This window comes from Aquarana catesbeiana, linkage group LG01, assembly GCF_042186555.1.
Source record: "Aquarana catesbeiana isolate 2022-GZ linkage group LG01, ASM4218655v1, whole genome shotgun sequence".
In the NCBI taxonomy this organism is placed as follows: Eukaryota; Metazoa; Chordata; class Amphibia; order Anura; family Ranidae; genus Aquarana; species Aquarana catesbeiana.
Window position 1 is genome coordinate 449,667,523 of NC_133324.1, and position 21,651 is coordinate 449,689,173.

The 21,651-nt window shown below is 46.4% G+C and overlaps 1 protein-coding gene across 2 annotated transcripts in view; it reads right to left on the bottom strand.

Moving 5' to 3' along the window:
- Positions 1–21,651, bottom strand: part of CNTLN (centlein) — a 584,642-nt gene that overhangs the window by 491,055 nt on the left and 71,936 nt on the right. For both annotated transcript variants that reach the window (XM_073636639.1, XM_073636630.1), the window contains exon 4: positions 4,373–4,457. In XM_073636639.1, coding sequence (XP_073492740.1) covers positions 4,373–4,457 — 85 coding nt within the window. The remainder of the gene's footprint in view (positions 1–4,372; positions 4,458–21,651) is intronic.

A 21,651-nucleotide genomic window follows, 5' to 3' on the forward strand; every position in this document is an offset into this window, starting at 1 on the left:
TTTAAGGGGAACCCCCTACGCCAAAAAAAATGGCGTGGGGGTCCCCCTAAGATCCATACCAGACCCTTATCCAAGCACGCAGCCCGGTTGGTCAGGAAAGGGGGTGGGGACGAGCGAGCGCTCCCCCCCCTGAACTGTACCAGGCCGCATGCCCTGGGGGGTGGGTGCTTTGGGGAAGAGGGCGCCCTGCGGTCCCCCCACCCCTAAGCACCTTGTCCCCATGTTGATGAGGACAAGGGCCCCTTCCCGACAACCCTGGCCATTGGTTGTCGGGGTCTGCCGGCGGGGGGCTTATCGGAATCCAGGAGCCCCCTTTCGTAAGGGGGGCCCCCAGATTCCCGCTCTATGTAAATGAGTATGGGGTAGATCGTATCCCTACCCATTCACCTGGGGGGGAAAAAAGGGTTTTAAAGTAATTTATTAGGCAGCTCTGGGGGTCTCTTCCGACTCCTCCGCTCTCTCCTGCTTCTTCTCCTGGGCTCCTCCGCTATCTTCTGCTCTTTTGCTAGCGGTGGCCCGGTCTTCTCCGTTGTCTCCTTCCCTCTTCTCATCTTCCGATGTTGACACGACGCTCTCTCCCGCTGTAATGCCGTGTGAGTGGTGCGCAACGACTTAAATAGGCATGGGGCGTGGTCACTGGGTGATGTCACCCGGTGACCCCACCCATTATGACGTCACAGTCCCAGGGCATGATGGGACTGTGACATCATAAGGGGCGGAGTCACCGGGTGACATCACCCGGTGACCACGCCCCATGCCTATATAAGTCGTTGCGCACCAATCACACAGCATTACAGCGGGAGAGAGCATCGTGTTATCATTGGAAGAAGAGCTGAGGGAAGAAGATGACAGAGAAGACTGGGCCAACGCTAGCAAAAGAGCGGCAAAAGAGCAGAAGATAGTGGAGGAGCCCAGCAGAAGAACCGAAGAGCGGGAGAAGAACCGGAGAACGGGAGGAGAGCAGGAGAGAGAGCGGAGGAGTCGGAAGAGACCCCCGGAGCTGCCTAATAAATTGCTTTAAAAACCTGTCTAATGTGTTTTTTTATTGACACTTTTTTCCCCCAGGTGAATGGGTAGGGGTATGATGTACCCCACACTCATTCACATAGGGTAGGGGGCTGGGATCTGGGGGGCCCCCTTATGAAAGGGGGCTCCCGGATTTCGATAAGCCTCCTTCCCGCAGACCCCGACAACCAGCGGCCAGGGTTGTCGGGAAGGGGCCCTTGTCCTCATCAACATGGGGACAAGGTGCTTTGGGGTGGACCGCAGGGCACCGCCTTTCCCCAAAGCACTCCCCCATGTTGAGGGCATGCGGTCTGGTATGGTTCGGGGGGGGGGGGCGCTTGCTCGTCCCCACCTTCTTTCCTGACCAGTCGGGCTGCGTGCTCGGATAAGGGTCTGGTATGGATTTTGGGGGACCCCCACGACGTTTTTTTCGGCATAGGGGGTTCCCCTTAAAATCCATACCAGACCTAAAGGGCCTGGTATGCTCTTGGAGGGGAACGCATGCCGGTTTTTTTATTTAAAATTTAGTGTGGAGTTCCCCCTCAAGATTCATACCAAACAGTGCCTGGTATTGGCGGGGATCCAAGTCGGATCTCCGCACCAGTGTGAACCCGGCCTTAATGTCTTTTCCTTTCCCGTTGAGCGAGCCAGTTCGGCGCTGGCTCCTGTGACGGGGCTCGCAAGGTGTCAATCCCGCCGATAAAAGCGGCGAGATTGACTTCCTTTTGTAGTCCCATCATACGTCATCACGTTCAAAATGAACTGACTTACAAAGGACTTTAGAACGGACTTTAGTCCGTTCGTGCGTGGGCAAGTCCGTTCGTTCGGAAGTCCGTCGGAAAGACCGTCGGACGTTTGATGCTGAAAAGTCCGCCCGTGTGTACACGGCAACAGAGCTGGTTCTGGCCAGCTCAGTTGATTGCTTTAAAAAAGAATTTGATTCTTTCCTAAATGTACATAATATAACTGGATACTAACATTTTTAGATAGAGTTGATCCAGGGAATATTTGTTTACCTCTTGGGGATCAGGAAGGAATAGTTTCCCCTGCTGGAGAAAACTGGATCATGCTTTGCTGGGGTTCTTTGCCTGTGGGTATAGGATTGTGAAATACATATTTTTTCCTTTTTCCCTTTTATAGGTTGGACTAGATGGACTTGTGTATTTTTTTCTACCTGACTATTTAAACTATGTAACTAATAAACCAGGTCAGTCATTGCATTCCTGCAAAAAGGGGATCTGCTGACATTGGTGGACATCAAAAACAACTATCTTCACATTGCTATTTTTCCTCCACACCAGTGTTTTGAGGTGGAAGACCGTCGCTGTCAGTTTGTAGCCCTGCCCCTCGGGTCTTGACAAAAGTCTTAGCCCCTATTCTGGCTCTTCTTCACTCAGGGTGTTCATATGGTGGAGCTCAGTCATTCAGCTGTCCTTCGAACACTAGAGGTTTCTGCTTCAGGGACTTCCAACATGGGTTTAGTCACACAAAGCCACAGCTGTGGCCTACATCTACTATTAAGGAAGCACAAGAAGTCAAGCAGCCAAAAAGGAAGAAGGGATTCTGACTTGGGCAGAGTGCCATGTCCTGGCCCTGGCCACAGTATACATTCCTGGCATAAGAAATTGGCAGGCTGACTCTCAGCCATCAAAGTCTGGATCATGAAGAGTGGTCAATTCAACTGGAGAATTTCTGGACCTTTGTCGCAGGTTCATCCCCAGGTTCAGACGTACTCCTGCTTCTGGCAGACTCCCCTTGGCCTCTTCTGAATCACATAGACCTTCTGTCTCAAGGCTTTGACGGCCAGGCTGTTGAAGCCCAGGTCTGAATGGACAGAGGCTTTTTGGATTCAGCTATCCCGATACTTCTCTATGCTAAAAAGTCGACTGCTCGCAAAATCTACCATTGCCTGGAAGGTGGAAGGCTTTGCATGGTGCAAGTTTTTATACCAGATGATACTCAGAGGAATGTATCCTGGATTTTCTCCAGCCAGGTCTGAATCAGCATCTGGCCTTGAGTACCTCTCAAGGGGAAATTTTGGCCTTGGCTATCATCATTCAGCATCCTTTAGCCTCTCACTCCTTGTTAAAGATCTTTGTGCAGGGAGTTGCTCATTTAGCTCTTCCTAGGTGCTCCCTATTTGGGAAATTCCCTTATCGGAGCTCATTCAGAAGGTGGCATTTCTGGTCACCAACAATACAGCTAGGCAAGTTTAGGATTAGGGGACATTGCTTTGTAAGGAACCTTTCCTGGTGTTGTACAAGAATAAGGCTCCTTTCTGCCCAAGGTGTTTTCCTTTCACCAAGATTTTGTCCTTTCTGGCTTCTAAGTACCCTAGAGAGGTCTCTCTTCACTACTTAAATGTGATTCATGCTGAAGGCTCTCACAGGGGACATCCTGCTTCTCATTCCACCATCTCTAGATAGATTCATCAGTTCCTTGTTGAAACCTATTCCCTACAGCAAAAGGTTCCTCTCTTTACTGTTAAGGCACACTCCACTAGGTCACTGGATGTTTCTTGGGACAATCAGCATTTTTAAGGCAAACGTTTACCAGGTGGATGTTCAAGTGTCTGCTGATTCCTGCTTAGGCCTTAAGGTGCTACAAGCAGCTGTCTAGTTATTGTCTTATATCCTTTTTTGTTGGTCTGTTGCTGGGTTTTTTTTCCAGTGCTGCCCAACCCTTTTAAGCGTTCTAGTTGTCTAAAACTATAACTGTGGCCTGTACTGTACAATCAAGAAAATACGATTTTTAACTTAGCTGTAAAATCAGTTTATTAAAGTAAAGTACAGTGCAGAAGAACCTATGTCTGTTTATCTTTATTGCTTGTTTAAAATAAAGGATAACTGCCAGTGGGAGGGATTATAGGGGGATACTTACAGTTCTCTATGCCACCTTTACCACCTGAAGGTGGTAATATTTAACCTAGTCATCTAAGACTATGCCCATGTCCTGTATTGTACTCCAAGAAAATAATTTTACAGGCAAGTAAAAAATACTTGCTTGTGTTGACAAGCTTGGCGCCAACATGAGAATTTTTTTGTATTGATAAGTAAAAACAATGCTACAAGCTGCTTGGAGCATGTACAGAGCATATCAAGCTAAATACGGTAAGTCTCAGATAAATGGCATTATTATCACAGTGAAAACAAATATTATAGCAATCAGTAAGAATTCATCATTAAAAGCATGTCATGGGTAGACTAAAAAAAAAACAAATTCTGTGTGGTTTCTCAGTTAGAGTTTTAGTGATTTCTACACAAGGGTATTAAAACATACACATATGAATATTTGGACAGATATTGCATTTAAACGTCTGTGTGCTTTTTATGAAAAAAAAAGAAAAAATGCATCATTTAACACCAACCTGTTCAAATTCTTGTATTTGGCTGTCTTTCATCTGTAGAATTTCCAGCACTTTTCTGTCTTTGGCCTCAGCCTTACTTTTTTCCCTGGAAAAGGGCATAAAAAGATATATATTACACATTATTAGAGCTAATTTGTACTTAATCATTTGAATTTGCTAAATCTTAGTTATAAATGTCATTTTAAAAAGCAGAGAATAAAATTATCCATGACCGACAGCCCCAGTAGAATTAATCAGCATGCATATGGCAAGTGACAGCAAATTATTCCTTCTGGCAATTATGACAACTTTATTTCCTTGTACAGTATGTGGACAAGCTTTGCAGCCATAAAATCATACCAAGATTACAATTTTCACCTACACACAATGAAAGCAGTGATTTCACTTGACTGAGTCTTAGTTCTTCATAAACTAGAAAAAAAATGTAATGTATAATGTTATGCACAAAAACAACCCAATTATAGCTGCTCTTTTGTTCTAGGAATATTAAAAAATTAAATCTAACATGCAACTGATTTTTGGAGGCTGTATATGTAAAACATTCATCAGTCCAACCACAACATTCTGTGTGTTCTTAATAAAAAATGGCTATTCTAGAAATTACACAAAATGAATTGATGGAAAATTGGCCATGTGATCTTTGGTAACAGCCAAGTAGGTAATGTGATATTAAAGTGGTTGTATACCCCAATTTGTCATTTTTACCTACAGTTAAGCCTATAAATAAGGCTTACCTGTAGGTAAAATTAATATCGCCTAAACCTGTACGGTTTAGGAGATATTCCCTTTGCATGCAGCCGCTGACGTCAGCCGTGCATGCGCTCTGAATGCTGAAAGTTCAGCAGATGCTGCCGGACCTCGCCGGGAAGAAGACTCCTATGCGCATGTGTGGGAGTGACTTCATCGCGGCTCCGGCCACTCACAGCGCTGGAGCCGCGAACCTGGAAGAAATGCCGAGGGCAAGATGGCAGTTCCACCGGCATGGACCGGGCTGCAATACGGGGGCATCGATCTAAGGAAAGTATTTCATAATGAGCTGGTATGCGGTGCATACTAGCTCATTATGCCTTTGCCTTGCAGGGTTTTTTATTTTATTTTTTTTATTTTAGATGTGCAGGTATACAACCGCTTTAAATAGCAAAGCCGAATTATCTACAGGGCAACCTAAGAAGAAACCTAAGGTCCAGTCAATGTCTAAAGTGCCCTGTTACAAACATCATGCTTCTACTGTAAATGAGGGGGATAGTGCAATGACCAAAAGCTGAGCATTTGCCTGTAACTTCAGAAGGAAGGATTTACTTGGTTCTGATGGCATGGGCCATGCCAGTAAAGACAATGCAAATAGGGCAACTTCTCTGTGTCTACTGCAATCCTTAGCAACATCAGTCAAAGAATTGGGGAGGGGGGGTCAAAGCTGCCATGGTGCCCAGGGCCCCATTGTACCCTAATCCTTCTCTGTCAACAGGCACTTGACCGATTAATCCACTCAAAAGAAAAAGCTGACAACTTTAATAGGGTCCAAGAAAGTTTTGAAGTCCTAGAAGACCTAACCACCCCATCTGCCTATGCCCCAACCACAGCTGTGGTTCCAAAGAACTCCCAATTGACCCAGATCCAAACTAAACCTTGACAGTCAAGGAGCGAGGACCAGGAATCTTAGCCAAAAAGCACCATCCTGATAAACTACAAAACCAGGGATGGTAACCTGTAGACTTCCTTCAGGAGACTGCATATCAATCTTGGATGGATGACCAATCCTGAGATGAAGAGGTCTCACAAAGTCCTCTGGACAATACCCCCATCCACAAGGAGCACCTGCAGCAAAGAGCTAGAGTGTTCTACCTGCTGGCAATCCAGGGAGACACAGGGTAATGCAACCAAGACCTCCACCCATTACAAAGGATTTGAGGTGCAAGCAGGTGTACAACACCACTGGTTGAGGAGAGCCAGATTTAAAGCTGAGTCTTTTGAAAGACCATCCTAGAGTGGCAAACATGCTCGGCGTGGTGTAGGAGTCAAGCAACTTACTTTGTCACATAGAGAACACCCATACCTTTCTGGACATGAGGGCACTAAAACGCCTACATGGTGTTCTAGAATCCAAAGCAGGAACCTTAGACAGGGAAGGGAGCTTATTATTCTGGGAGGGCTAATGGCAATTTTGGGGATGGCATTACCCCAGCATGTGGAATTCCCCAGGGATGGTAGGAAGGGCCTACCCTAGTCACCCGATGAGACTTTACAGCAAGGACTGTCTGATCTCCAGAGACAGGATTGCAGGTCATACCCACAACTGCAGGAAAGTGGGCTAAAGGAAGTTGGGAAAGAACCAGTGAAGAGAAGGACATCCTGAGGTGGGATTCCCCGACAACACACACTCTCGCAATGAGGGCAAAGGGCTCCCGTTCAGATTGAGGGAGGTGCAGCGCCCTGAGCTAAATCAAAGAGGAAATGGGAGGAAGCATCTGAAAGGGGTACCAAATACTGAGGATTAGCCCAAGAGCTAAAAGGAGGGCTCTATGTACCTGAGCGTTAAGGGAGACAAACCAGCGACTCTTATGGATACACAGCCGATCTTCATGCAGAGGGATAAGTAGACTTTGGAGTTTGAGCCCTTTGGGCTGAGGGAGAGTCGGGGTCAAGGGTGTCAGATACCATGAACCAGACCGAGACAATAGTACAGTAAATCACACTTATTTATTACTAAAAATAAAAAGGTAAATAGAGTAAGCGTAGTCAAAGCATAGCCAGAATCCTTAACCGGATCGGGTAGTCAGCCAAGCCAGAGTTCAGTAACCAGATCGGGTAATCAGCCAGGCCAGAAGTCAGGGATGCAAGTGGAGGAACAGCAAGCTGGATAAGGAGCCAGAAGGGATATCAGCAAGCCAGTCTTTAAAAACAGGAACACAGGAGATGGTTTCTTGTGATGTGACCAAGGCGAAGGCAGGAAAGAAGTGAGCTGGACGTCTTTAAGTAGGCGAGACTGATGAGCAGATCCACAACAGCTGATTAACTGTGGAGAGATAAGAGAGCTGGCAATTAGCCGACAGCTGAGCGGCCAGCTCAGAGAAGCCCGGAGGACCACCGGGCTTGAGGGGAAAACGTCTATGGAAATCATGGATGAAGGCAGGGGCATGTACGTCCGAAGATGAGACCCAGAAGCGTTCCTCCAGACCGTACCCCTTCCAATGCACCAGGTACTGTATGCACCCACGGAAACTACAGGAGTCAACAATGGATTGTACCTCATACTCCTAATGGTTCTCAACCTGTATAGGGTGAGGACGTGGCACCGAGGTGGTAAAGCGGTTGCAGACCAATGGTTTCAATAAGAAGACATGAAACACATTAGAGATGCGCATACTAGGAGGAAGGTCCAACGCGTAAGCCACTGGGTTAAGCCTGCGAAGGATACGGAAAGGCCCAATAAACCGAGGTGCAAACTTCAGTGAGGGAACACAAAGTCGGAGGTTTGCGAGATGACAGCCAGACCCTTGCCCCAATCTGGTAGGAAGGCGCAGGCAGGCGTCTGCGGTCAGCATGGAGTCTGTATCTATCATCAGCATGACGCAAAGTCTCCCGGACTTGTGCCCAAGTGGAACGAAGACCACGGAGATGCTCCTCTAGCGCAGGAATACTCTGCGGAACAATCGGGAAGCAGAATTCAAGGCGCTGTTGTGAGCAAACTCTGCCCATGGTAATAGGTCTGACCAGTTGTTGCGATGGTCAGAAATATAGAAACGTAGGAATTGCTCCAAGGACTGATTGGCTCGCTCTGCGGCCCCATTAGACTGCGGGTGATACGCAGAGGAGAAAGCAAGCTGAATTCCCAGCTGTGCACAAAAGGCTCGCCAGAACCGGGACACAAACTGACTACCCCTGTCCAAGACAATCACCTTGGGTAGCCCATGTAAACAAAAGATCTCCCGAGCAAAAATGGAAGCCAGTTCCTTAGAAGTGTGCAACTTTTTAAGTGGAATACAATGACACATCTTTGAGAACCGGTCAACCACCATAAGGATAACCGTGTTGCCTTGGGAGTTGGGCAGCTCCACAATGAAATCCATAGACAGGTGGGTCCAGGGCCTCTCTCCATTGGGTATGGGTTGTAGGAGGCCCAATGGAAGGTGTACTGGAGTCTTACTCTGAGCACATATGGAACAGACAGCTATGAAGGCAGTTACATCAGCACGTAGACTAGGCCACCAGAATTGTTGGGAAATGGCCCAAATGAGTTGATTCTTCCCAGGGTGGCCAGCTGCCTTGGGAGAATGGTAAGTCTGGAGCACGGCAGTACGGAGACACTCTGGGACAAAGCAGTGGTCACAAGGTTTCTCAGAAGGAGCATCGACCTGAGCAGCAAGAATTTTGTCACCCAAAGGAGAAGACTGGTGCGAACCGTAGCCAGAATACAATCAGGAGGAATCATAGGAACCGGAACCAACTCCAACTTGGAAGTGGACAAGACAAGAATGTGAGATTCTTATGGTCGGTAACAATGAGAACCGGCACAGTGGTACCTTCAAGGAGATGTCTCCATTCTTTCAGGGCTAACATGATCACCAACAGCTCTCTGTCACCAATCTCGTAAGTGCACTCCGCAGGTGACAATTTCTTGGAAAAGTAGCCACAAGGATGCATAGCACTCTCAGGAGGTAGGACGTTGACGCAGAAGGGCGCCAACACCAGTCTCAGAAGCATCAACCTCAAGGATAAAAGGTAATGCAGGATCAGGATCTGCCAACACAGGAGCATAAACAAAGGCGGCCTTGAGACTTTCAAAGGCCTGAATGGACTCCGGAGACCAACTCTGTGGGTTACCATTGTTTCTGGTCATATCGGTCAGGGACTTGACCAGAGACGAGAAGTTACAAATAAACTTCCGATAATAGTTGGCAAAACCCAGGAAACACGGCAGAGGACGTAACCCCACGGGTCGAGGCCACTGTAGGACTGCCGAAAGTTTCTCTGGGTCCATCGAAAAACCAGCAGTGGAAATGACATAGCCCAGGAATTTTACCTGTTCACAATGGAACTCACACTTCTCCAGTTTACAATAGGGATTGTTCTCTCTTAATTTCTGAAGCACACTACACACATCTGTGTGGTGGCTCTCCAGGGACTTGGAAAATATGATGATATCATCGAGATAAACCACCACACATAACTGCAACAAATCTCAGAGGACATCGTTAATAAAGTCCTGGAAAACTGCCGGGGCGTTACAAAGGCCAAAAGGCATTACGAGGTACTCATAATGGCCTGTTTTGGTATTAAACGTAGTTTTCCACTCGTCGCCCTCCTTAATCCTCACGAGATTGTAAGCCCCTCTCAGATCAAGCTTAGTGAAAACCGTTGCTCCCTTGAGGTGATCAAATAACTCCGTAATCAATGAGATTGGGTAGGCATTCTTAATCGTGAAACGATGGAGACCCCTATAATCAATGCAAGGTCTCGGTTCACCTCTCTTCTTCACAAAGAAACCTCGTGAAAGTGCGTCTGCAACATACTCCTCCATGGCTTTATCCTCCAAGACCGACAAAGGGTAAACCCGACCACGAGGGGGAGTGGCACCAGGTTAAAGGTCAATTGCGCAATCATACGGCTGGTGTGGAGGCAAACTACCGGCTTGACCTTTGTCAAAGACATAGCTAAAATCACGGTACTCCTCTGGCAGGGAGGAGAGTGAAGAGGTACACAGGACCTTGGCTACCTTCTGGAAGCATGTTTTACTGCATTGTGGTGACCAGGAGAGAACCTCAGCATGGAGCCAATCAAAAGAGGGGTTGTGCCTCTGTAACCAAGGATAACCAATAACCAGCGGAAACTTAGGAGAGGAAATCACTTGGAATTGGATTATCTCATGGTGAAGAGCCCCTACGGCCATGGACAACGGAACCGTCTCATGAGTCACATGGGCAGGCAGTAGAGGTCTCCTGTCAAGAGCCTCAAGGGCAAGTGGAGTGTCACGCAGCTGCAGTGGAATCGAGTGCTTTAATACAAAGGCAGCATCAATGAACAGGCCTGCAGCCCCAGAATCGATTAGAGCCTGTATCTCGATAGACAACTTAGCCCAAGAAAGGGTGACCGAAACCAGGGGCTTATCCTTCTGGATAACTGGGGACGACACAACACCACCTAAGGTCTGTCCATGACAGGACCTCAAGGTTCGGGTGTTCCCAGGATGGGTAGGACAAGACTTCAAAAGGTGACCTGCCTGGCCACAATAAAGGCACAATCTCTCCCTCCTCCTAAAGGCTCTCTCATCCGCAGAGAGACGCGTGAAGCCCAAGTGCATGGGTTCATCCTCACTGACCGACTCGGTACCAGGAGACATGGGAGGTGAGGGAAGCACAGGTGGGACTACAAAGCTCGGAGGCAAACGTACAGGAGGCTTCCGCAAGCGCTCCTTAAAAGAAAGTCTTTCTCTGAGTCTGGAGTCAATGAGGATGGCAAACAAAATCAAGCTCTCCAGCTCAGTGGGTATATCTCAGGCTGCTATCTCATCCTTGATGGAATCCGAGAGACCATGACAAAAAGCAGCCACGGGGGCCTCATTGTTCCAAGCAACCTCTGCTGCCAGGGTACAGAACTCAATGGCGTAGTCGGCAACAGTTCTCGTACTCTGTTTGATGGACATGAGGCACTTGGCAGCAGAAGCGGAGCATGCGGGAACATCAAATACCCTTTTAAAGGAGGCTACAATTACAGGGTAACTCAAGACAACAGGTCTCCCATAGAGGGTTAGCCCAGGCCAAGGCTCTCTCTGAAAGCAAAGATATCACAAACACTACTTTGCTTCTGTCCGTGGGAAACGCCTGGGGCAGCATCTCAAAGTATCTCTCAACTTGGTTGAGAAACCCTCTGCATTGAACTGGATCGCCCCCAAATCTCTGGGAAAACGGGGCAGAACCAGACATACCTCTTATAGAGGTAATACTCAAGGCGGGTGCCTGCACAGAGACTGGCAAAGCAGCAGGGATGGCCTGCAACTCAGGTTGTACCGGAGCAGCCACAGTGGGGGGATTCCAGGTGAGCCGTGCGACTCAGGAGCATTTGTAACAATGGCAAACTGATCCATGCAGTGATCTTGCTCATCCAATCAGGAAAAAATTTTACCAACAAGTGGATTGACTGCATCTTCTGACTTCATGGCCTTAGCCTACTTTCAGAAACCATGAACCAGACCAAGACAGAACTACAGTTAAATCACACTTGTTTATTAATACAAATAAAAAGGTAAATAGAGTAAGCATAGTCAAAGCATAGCCAGAGTCCAGTAACCGGATCGGGTCATCAGCCAAGCCAGAGTTCAGTAACCAGATCGGGTAATCAGCCAGGCCAAAAGTCAGGGATCCAAGTGGAGGAACAGCAAGCAGTATAAGGAGCCAGAAGGGATGTCAGCAAGCCAGTCTTTAAACAGGAACGCAGGGGATGGTTTCTTGTGATGTGACCAAGGCGAAGGCAGGAAAGAAGTGAGTTGGACGTCTTTAAGTAGGCGGGACTGACAAGCAGATCCACAACAGCTGGTTAACTGTGAAGAGAGAAGAAAGCTGGCAATTAGCTGACAGCTGAGCAGCCAGCTCAGAGAAGGAAGGGCTGAGCCAGCCCTGACAAAGGGGCACCTGCTGCATAAATAAATGGTGGAAAACGGTGGGATTCAACCAACTTGGACCTTCTATGTTGAGGACAGAACAAGGTCTGACCATCCAATACATTGCTGATCATGATCAACAGACATTTGTGCCTTGAAGGTCAACTGTTTGAGATGCTCTTTGGATATGTCATCACCATAACACCACAAATTTTCTGAAGCAAGGAGTCTACCTCTGCTAAGTAGAGATCCCTTTGAAAGAAACTAACCCACTCTGATAGGACACTTTCAAAACATAGGACACAGGGCAGAACCAATTAGGTCAAACTTGGAACTGATGATGGGTTTTAACTGTCTTTCAGCAGAATCTTTACCCTTTAACAGTGTTTTTGCACATGTTGAAATGCACAGTTTAAGTCTGAATATTTTCTACAATCCCATAGAGTATATATTTTCTGAAAGCAGAGACCCTGGAGAATAAAATGGTGGTAGTCACAATTCTTTACGTCACACAATATTAGCGCAACAGTATATTATTGAGCACAAATTTTCCATAAGGGGAACTTTAGTCCGGCCAACCATGATGGTGCATGCGCAGATGTGCCCACAGGCTCTGTCCGGCCTTTGGGTTCTGGAAGAGCTTGTCAGAAGATTTTTCACTCGCATGCAAAGACGGGGAAGGTTTTGGACTGGCTTCCCTACCAGCTGCTGACAGGGCCTGTGCTTGGAATCACATTAGAAACAAACGTACAATGCAGTTCCCTCAGGTCAATAACTCTACAGATGGGAGGGAGGAGCCGGATGTGGGCGAGGTCTCGACGCCGTTGCTGAGCCTGGGTGGCTCGGCGTCCCTCTAGCTGTGATGCATGCCAGGAGCTGCTCACAGACCGTGCGCTAACCCCCGGCTGCCCCCCCCCCCCCCGGAGTGTCGCGTTCTGCGAGCCGTCCCTTCGTTCCTCCATCCAGTCTCTCAGCCTTGGAGGTCGGCTGCGGTGGGCGGAGGCGGTGGGAGCGGCGTGCCCGTGACTGGGCTCGTAGCGGCAAGTGGCTGCTGCTGTCCGGAGCTCGGTCGGGGACGCTGTGCCTTCCTTAGCGTGTGCTGATGCTCGCAAACTGAGAAGAGGCAAACAGGCATGAATCAGCACGGAGCGGACTTGGCAGAGAGTCTGACAGGAGTCAAGGACGAAGAGTAACAGATGAAGCAAGGGAATCCCAAGGACAGGTGAAAGCCCCAGGAGTCCCATAGGAGAAGTGTAAGCACCGTGCAGTTGGGTAAGATTCTGGTCTAATTCTACCTGGAAAGGAGGGTAAGTGATTAGTTGGAATACCTTAAAATTACATGGATATTTCCCCATACGGGATTGTGGCGTATCTCTATATTTGTTAGCACTTCTACAAAACAATAGTGTAACAATTACTGAAGGCAGAGATTAACTGGGTTTGAACTGTAACACTAGGAATATGGTGGAACTCTGATTGAGGGCTGCTGGAGGTGAGCAAGTCTTAGAGGAGGCCGCGGAAAAGTGGTGTGACCCTCCTGATAGGGGGGCCTCAGGGGGAACAGGAGCCCATAGCTCCAGGGTAAAATCTCAGACATAGTCTATACAGCAATACACCGCAACCCTGAACCAACGAGATCCTCCTTAACAACTTAATAAAAACAAACATAAGGGCTATTATCTGGCGGATGTAGGGCGTTTGGGGAAGAGGTGTTAAGGGGTGAATCGCACCACGTATCGTTTGTGTTTCGTTTTATTTTCTATCGTGTCTTCTCAAGGAAGGAAGAAATGAGAGGCAAATCAGCAAGAGGCGCCACTACAAACCCGCCTAGAACAAGTGCAAGCCCAGGAGCCATCAGGAAATATATAGTGAATGAGCCTAGTAAAGTAAGCCCGGATAAATCAACAGGGACCAAAAACAAAACACCAGAGCGCCCAGTTAAAGTTGGGACAAGAATTCAAGTGGCTGATACAGAAACAAGACCCTCTGGTGGTGAAATAGAGGCAGAAGTGCCAATGGTACTCCAACAGGAAAAACATCTCCCCACCAAGGGGGAAATCGCAGAAATGTTTGCGAAATTGGAGGCCTCAATCAAAGAGGAGATCAGTACTGTGCACGAGAATATGAGCCATGTTTTAAAAAGAGTGGAGGAAGCTGCAAATATAATGGACAAACAAGAGGCAGAAATCAAAAATCTGCAACATCAGATGGAAGCACTGCGGATCGAACAGAGAAATACAAGGTACAGAATGGAAGACCAAGAGAACCGTAGTAGAAGAAAGAACCTTCGGATTACAGGACAAAATGGAGGCAATTTTCAAAGACCTGAGGAACCCTAGCGAAGTCTGCAGCAAATTAAAACTGGACAGATTGCATAGGATTAGAAAACCAGCGGAAATTAGGAATGTCATAGTGCGATTCCACAATTATCAAGATAAAGAGCAGATCAGTTCCAATTTAAGGAAAAACATGCAAGCAAAGTATGGGGAAATAAGCTTACACATCTTCCAGGACCTGTCAGCAGAGACCCTTATTAGGAGAAGAACTTTGAAACCACTACCTGCGACCCTAAAAACGCATGAGGTACAATACTCCTGGGGCTTCCCTGCCTGTTTAATCAGACGTAAGGAGGGCCGATCGGCTATGTTGAGATTCCCGGAAGAAACACAAAAATTTTGCCAACGCCTAGGAATTCCACTAATAGAGATTCCGGGTTGGTGGGAGAAAACTGCCAACCAGGAGTCTACAGGGGAACTAATCACCTGGAAACCAATAACTTCCGCAAAAGAGCATAGGGGTCAAAAGGGGCAGAGGACTTAACAAGGACAGAATATAGGCAGTGCTTTGCCATGTCCTCTTCATTCTTGTTTGGGTGGTGGGGGGATGGGGGGAGCGGGGGGCGGTGGTGGGGGGGCAGGGGGTGCGTGCAGGAGGGACAACCGGGACAGGTAAATCTCCATACCCAGGGGGTAGTCTTCGGGCTTGATTCGATCCCACTCCGAGCTCAACCTCGGGGGGTAAACCGGGGGGCCGGATGGAGTTAGAGGGCTACGGTTTTGTGTTGGGCCCATGGGGGGCCAGTTTTTCCCCCAAATGTACGGAGATGGGGAAGGAGGGAGGGGGGGTAGGAGGGGATGGGCTTTGGAGGGGAGAGGGGGGAGGGGGGGAGGAGGGGAGCAGGAGAGGAGGGGAGAGGAGAGGAGGGGAGGGGAGGGGAGAGGAGGGGAGGGGAGAGGAGGGGAGGGGAGGTGGGAAAAGGAAGGGGCTCTACAACCAAATGGGTCATGAGCTTGTACCACAAAGAGAAGCACATAAGAGTGAGAGTCAATGTCCAGTTTAAAAATTATCTCTTATAAACGTCCCGGGGCCTGAATTCCCACGTAAAACGTGCTAATATCCTATGTGAATTGAAGTTTTTGAATGCCGAAGTGGTGATGCTACAAGAGACACATTTAAGTACCAGTAAGAATCAAAAAATTTACTTTAGAGATTTCCCAGTATGGTATTACGGTGACTCACCAATAAAAGGGGCCAGCGGAGTCGCCATAGGTTTTGCCAGGGAGACCAGATTTGAACTGGAGAAGGGGTTAGCCGATCCGGAGGGTCGGTTCCTTTTCCTTAATGGTAAAATCAATGGCCAGAAGCTCTCCCTGGCAAACATCTATGGGCCAAATAGAAACACTTATAGAAAAGTAATAGGAATATTGGCAACATTTGAAGAATTTAAGACAGGAAAGGCCATTATTGCAGGAGACTTCAATAGATGTTTAGACCCTGGAAAGGATTGCTCGTCACATGCCCGGGGGATGGGGGGAGTCTGGGCAGGTAAACTCAAAAAGAAGCTGCAACAGCTGCAGCTGGTGGATGTATGGAGGATCCAGCATGGTGACATAAGGGACTATACCTTCTATTCCCCCGTACATGTGACATACTCGAGACTTGACTTCTTCCTGGTTGAACATAGGTTGTTGGAAGAGGTCATGGAGGCAGTCATCGGTAACATGACGTTTTCTGATCATGCTCCGGTGAGTCTACAAATAAAAATAGGGGGACCTCATATACAGGGCTCAGGATGGAGACTGAACAAAGACCTGTTACAAGATAAAGATACCTTAAAGAGAATTGAGGAAGAACTGGAGTGGTACTTCAAAATAAATGTGCCTGGGGAGGTAAACGAGGCCACAGTCTGGGAGGCCCACAAAGCGTATATCAGGGGCATACTTATGATGGTAGGTACGGAAACAAATAAGAGATGGAAAAAAGAAAGGTCAGCCCTGGTAAAAGAAATCCAAGAATTAGAGTAACAACATAAAACATCGGGAGAAAAAGGAGACCTGGATAAACCTACAAAAAAGAAGAGAAGAGTTGAGGGCTAATACAGAACAGGAAATGAGAAAAATCTATAACCTGGTCAAGAAAGATAGATATATCAATGGTAACAAACCAGGCAAGCTCCTCGCCAGGGCCTTGAAAAAAAAAGAAAGCGAGTAATTTTATAGAAAAAATGAAGTCCAAACCAGGTGAAATTAAACACAAAACGTGCGACATTGCAAAAGCATTCCATGATTTGTATGGTGAGTTATACGCAATAAATGCAAATAACTCACAAGAGTCAAATAGACGTAAGCGAGAGGATAATAAAATTTTTTTTGAAAGAGGCAAAATTAACCAAAATCACGGAAGACGATAAAGCCATATTAGAAACCCCTATAACCGAACAGGAACTTAAGAAAGTCCTACAGGATACTCCAAACAGGAAAAGCCCAGGCCCTGATGGGTTGACTGTCCTTTATTACAAAAAGTTTCAGGAAACATTGATTCCCATAATGTGTTCATACATGAATGGGATAGGAGAAAAGTGGGAGATGAGGAAGGAAGCACTAGAAGCAAGTATCCCCATCATTAGGAAAGAAGGGAAAGACAGCACGTTATGTTCCAGCTATAGACCCATCTCTCTCCTGAACGTTGACACGAAGCTATTTGCAAAGATTTTGTCCGATAGATTGAAAAAGATTATTAATGAGGTTGTCCACTCTGACCAAGTGGGCTTCATGCCGGGCAGGGAAGGGAGAGATAATGGCATTAAAACGTTAATGGTGTCCCAGATAATGAAGGACAGGGGAGCCCCAGGACTACTCCTGTCGATGGATGCTGAAAAAGCTTTCGACAGGGTATACTGGGGCTTCATGTGGGACACTCTCGAGGAGATTGGTATAGGTAATAATATGCTTAGTAGGATAAAAGCCTTATATACTTCCCCCACTGCAAGAGTTAAGGTGAACGGCACTCTCTCCGAACCTTTTAAAATGTATAACAGCACTAGACAGGGGTGCCCACTCTCCCCGCTGCTCTTCGTGCTGACGCTGGAACCTTTATTGGCTAGGATAAGACTCAGCCCGGATATATCAGTGGGGTCAAAATTGGGGAAGAAGAGTATAAAATTGCCGCTTTTGCGGACGACGTCTTATTGTACGTCACCCACCCGAGGATCTCCCTAGCGAACCTACAAGAGACCATCAAGACTTATGGTAGACTATCTAACTTCCGGGTAAATGCAACTAAGTCGGAAATATTGGAAATAGTAGAAGATAAAGTAGGGGATAAGGCCTATCAAAAGAGTCTCCCATTTATGTGGGGGATAAAAGAGCTTAATTATCTAGGGGTTAAAATCTCTCCAGGGAAAGAGACATTGTTCCAAGCCAATTACATGGCACTTAACGAGATCAGGTCTGATTTGAATAAATTCCCGCGCAACCAACTCTCATGGGGAGGTAGAATAAACTTACTCAAAATGTCAGTTCTCCCAAAAATCATATATAAAATCCAAATGCTCCCAATTTCAATTTCGCAGAACTTTTTGAATAAATTGCACACTTTGTTTATAACATTTATATGGAGGGGTAAAAAACCACGAAGTATGCACAATTAGTTAATGATAAGAGGAAGGGGGGGTGGGGGGCACCCGATATCAAGAAATATTATGTAGCCATAGTTATCTCACGTATTTTAGATTGGGCGAAAAATAATAAAGAAAAACAATGGGCGAAAATAGAGAGTGAAATGAGTGGGATGGATTTGGGTAAAAATGTGTGGATACCACCACAGTTTAGAAAACTAAGCACTAAAACATTGGATATCACTAAACACGCTTTAAATTTATGGGATAAAATACACAATAAGGAGAAATAGGGGTACAACTCACCCTTAATCCCGCTTAAGGATACAGATTATTTTCTGCCGGGGAGGGAAGATTTGTTTGGGAGATGGATACTGAAGGAAGAGGCCCAACTAAAAGACATCATGAGTAAGGGCAAGTTGTGTTCATACCAGGAGTTAAAAGCAAAAGATAAATGGTTCACCATAGACATGTGGAAGTACAGGCAGTTGAAACATTTTGTTGATACACTCCCGCAACCAATGAGGTCGATGGAAGATCTTCGCCCCCTCGAAAAAGTGCTACTGGAGAAAAAAGGGAGGGGGGGAGTGTCTAGGATCTATAGAATCTTGATTAAAATGGGAGAAGTGGAGCGCCCGACATTCTTTAGGAAGTGGGAGGAGGAACTAGGAAATAAGATCAGTGATAGGGAGGTGGGGATGGTCCTGGGAAAAGTGAATGCTTCATCAGTGAACTATAGGGTATCTGAGATGAATTATAGAATCTTGACGAGAATGTACATCACTCCGGATAGAGTACATAAAATACGGAAAGAAGTATCGCAATCATGTTGGAGGGGTTGTAAGGACACAGGGACAATGGCACATATATGGTGGCTGTGCCCGGAAATGAAAAAATACTGGGGGGAGATAAGGAGAATCATATTTGAGATCACCAGCAGGAGGATTGCGGATGACCCTTGGGTTTGCTTACATCATGGGAGTAACATGCCCACAAAGAGGTATTTGAAATCAATGTTGCCGCATCTCCTTAATGCGGCTAAAAGTCTTATCCCTAGACACTGGTTGGATAGAAGAAGACCTACAATGCGGGAGTGGCTCAACAAAATAGAGGAAATTCACTGCCTGGATTACCTGAGATACAGCGAAAGGACAGAGATGGAAGAGTTTGAAGAGACGTGGAGAGACTGGGTAAAATATAAGTTTTCGTCTCAAGCGGCCAAGGCGTGGGAGACAGAGTTGGATAACTCACCAAATAGAAATCTAAACATTAACTCGAGTCAGACGTAATGCACTCAAACAGGGTAAAAGAGCAGGAGGAGGATAGCGATAGGTACAGGTTATGAACACGTTTGGATGAGCTGGTGCGGTAGGCTTGGGGGGGTTGGGTGGGGATTAGTCACTAAGTGTGAGGGGGGGTAGGATCTAGGGGTATAAAATGTTTATTTATGGGGGATATTTGCATTGTTGGTTGGCATTATTACTATTTAATAAATGAATTGATGAAAAAAGAGTAAGCCACTATGATGTGAAATTATTAAGGGATGAGATTGACTTGAAAGTTGAAACAATATCTCCCAAATAAACTCTTTGCTGATGTGGCATATAAAAAAAAAAAAAAAAAAAAAAAAAAGAAACAAAAGTACAATAAAAGGTCCAATACACTTCTCAATTATCAATCAAGCCCCGATGAAGGGGGCATTCTTGTACCCCAGAAATGCATTGGCTACTTTTTGGATTGCCCCTCTAACTTATTGGAATAAAGCTGTATCTGGACCACTTACCAGTGGTGCGAGTCTTCAATTTCCATTTTTGTTACATTACACTACAAGCCAAAGAGACCGTGGTGATGCTTTGGGTTGTAGAAGCTGCCAGCCCAGGAACCAGATCATTTACATCAACATAAATACATAAAAAGTGGCTGTAAATCCTTACATATACCTAGTGAAATTACTATCCTCAGGTCATATACAGAGATAAAGTAAATCTTCCTAAATAAATTGCACCTGTTTATCTGTAGCCATTTGTCCTCTAAAGCCTAGTAAAACTCAGAGATTGAGAGTATTTTTCACAGACCCACAAAGCAGGGAGCTGGAGTTACACTGTACAAGAAGAGCTCAGAACTGATTGGAGGGAAGGAAAACACCCCCTCCTAACAGCACACAGTAGTGATGTACTTTGGATAGAGACAAGTACACAGTATAGAAGGATGTGCTTTGTTTATATTTCTTGTCTGAGGTTCCCAACCATGTTAGGATAGTGATACCAGTGAGATAACCCTATGGGTTCAGCGATATTTTCCACAACTGGAACTATCTGGTAGCAGTCTTCATTCATGTGCAGAAAACCCTGCATGTGGGCAGATGGCTGGGGAAACAGGTGAATGCACAGATGTGCTGCAGAGCTCTCTTGGGGCCTTTGGCACATCTGCGCACATGCAGGGGGCTGGGAGCCTAGGTAAGAATTGCGGAAGGGCTGCTTTACTGCGGAAATAAAGCGATTAAAACAAAATTGCACTTTTAAGAGAGGGAGGGGAGGAGGCAGGGCAGCACAACATGTCCTTTAGGGTGAATGTCTGCTGTAAAGTACCTACCAGGTCATCAGTTTAGAGTTAACCATGAATGATGACTCTAAAATTATCGCTCTCACCCTGGCATGCAGAAATATGGAATGTGTAGAGCAATCAATATTGTCGTATGCACACGAGTGCATTTACTTGCATATGTGTCTGCACATGGGGGCAAGGAGGCTCAATTTTTTTGGGAGGGTTTAAGTGCTTGTGTGTACCTTTCTTTTTATTTATTTTTTTCACACAACCCTTTTTGCCATCAGAGAAGAGACCAATAGCCCCCCATATGATAGCATATATACTATACAGTGATAAGTTCTATTTCATGAGACATAATATAGAGTCTAACAGACCCATGATGTCCCCCCTGTAACTTTTGGAGCACAGATCATGCTCCTTTAGCTTCTTCCCCGGCAACAGTAGCTGGGAAAAGTGACAGCAGAAACCGGAAGTGACAACGTCTTTGTCACTCCTGGGTCCTTACTAGTTAGGGGAGATCAGTAAACAGACATGGTTCTCCTTCCCTTCTATCCAGACACACCCGCCCTATGGGTCCCAGGCTCCTAGGTGGGATAGCGGAGCCTAGGAAAACATTCAGGGGAGGGGGGGGTGGTACAGGTTCTGGGGATTTGTGGAAGCGATTGGGCAGCTGTACAGCTTCCGGAACACTTCCATATGAAAACCAACAGTCAGCTTGCAATGTTTACACACAGTAAGTAATATATTAGCAACAAGGGGATTAGTGGGGTTCAAACACTCCTCTGGTTGTTGCACGAGCAAGGAGTATGTACAACCCTCACTCCTGCTAACATATGACATACCATGGTGGCAGCGAAAGAGTTAAATAAAAGCACACCTAACAGACTGGTGGTGCAGTAGTTGACCCACAGTGGTAACAATCCACTGTTTAATAAAAAAAAAATTCAAAATGGAACATTTGCAGCACACTCTCAAGAGGTACCCAGGACCCCTCAAGGTGCTTTCAGTGTCTACAGAGGAATGCCTCAAATAGTAGCTATGAAGCAATGATCTGTGCAGCTACAGCTGAACACAGCAGGCTGATCTACCAAATGCAGGGTAGAATGCACTGCACCAATAAGATCTGATACAATAATATTTGATACAATAATGACTGTGGTACCTCGAATGTTGAAACTCTAAGCCCAGGTTCACACTGAGAGCAGGAATAAATATAAGTTTAGCTGAACTCGCACCATTTCA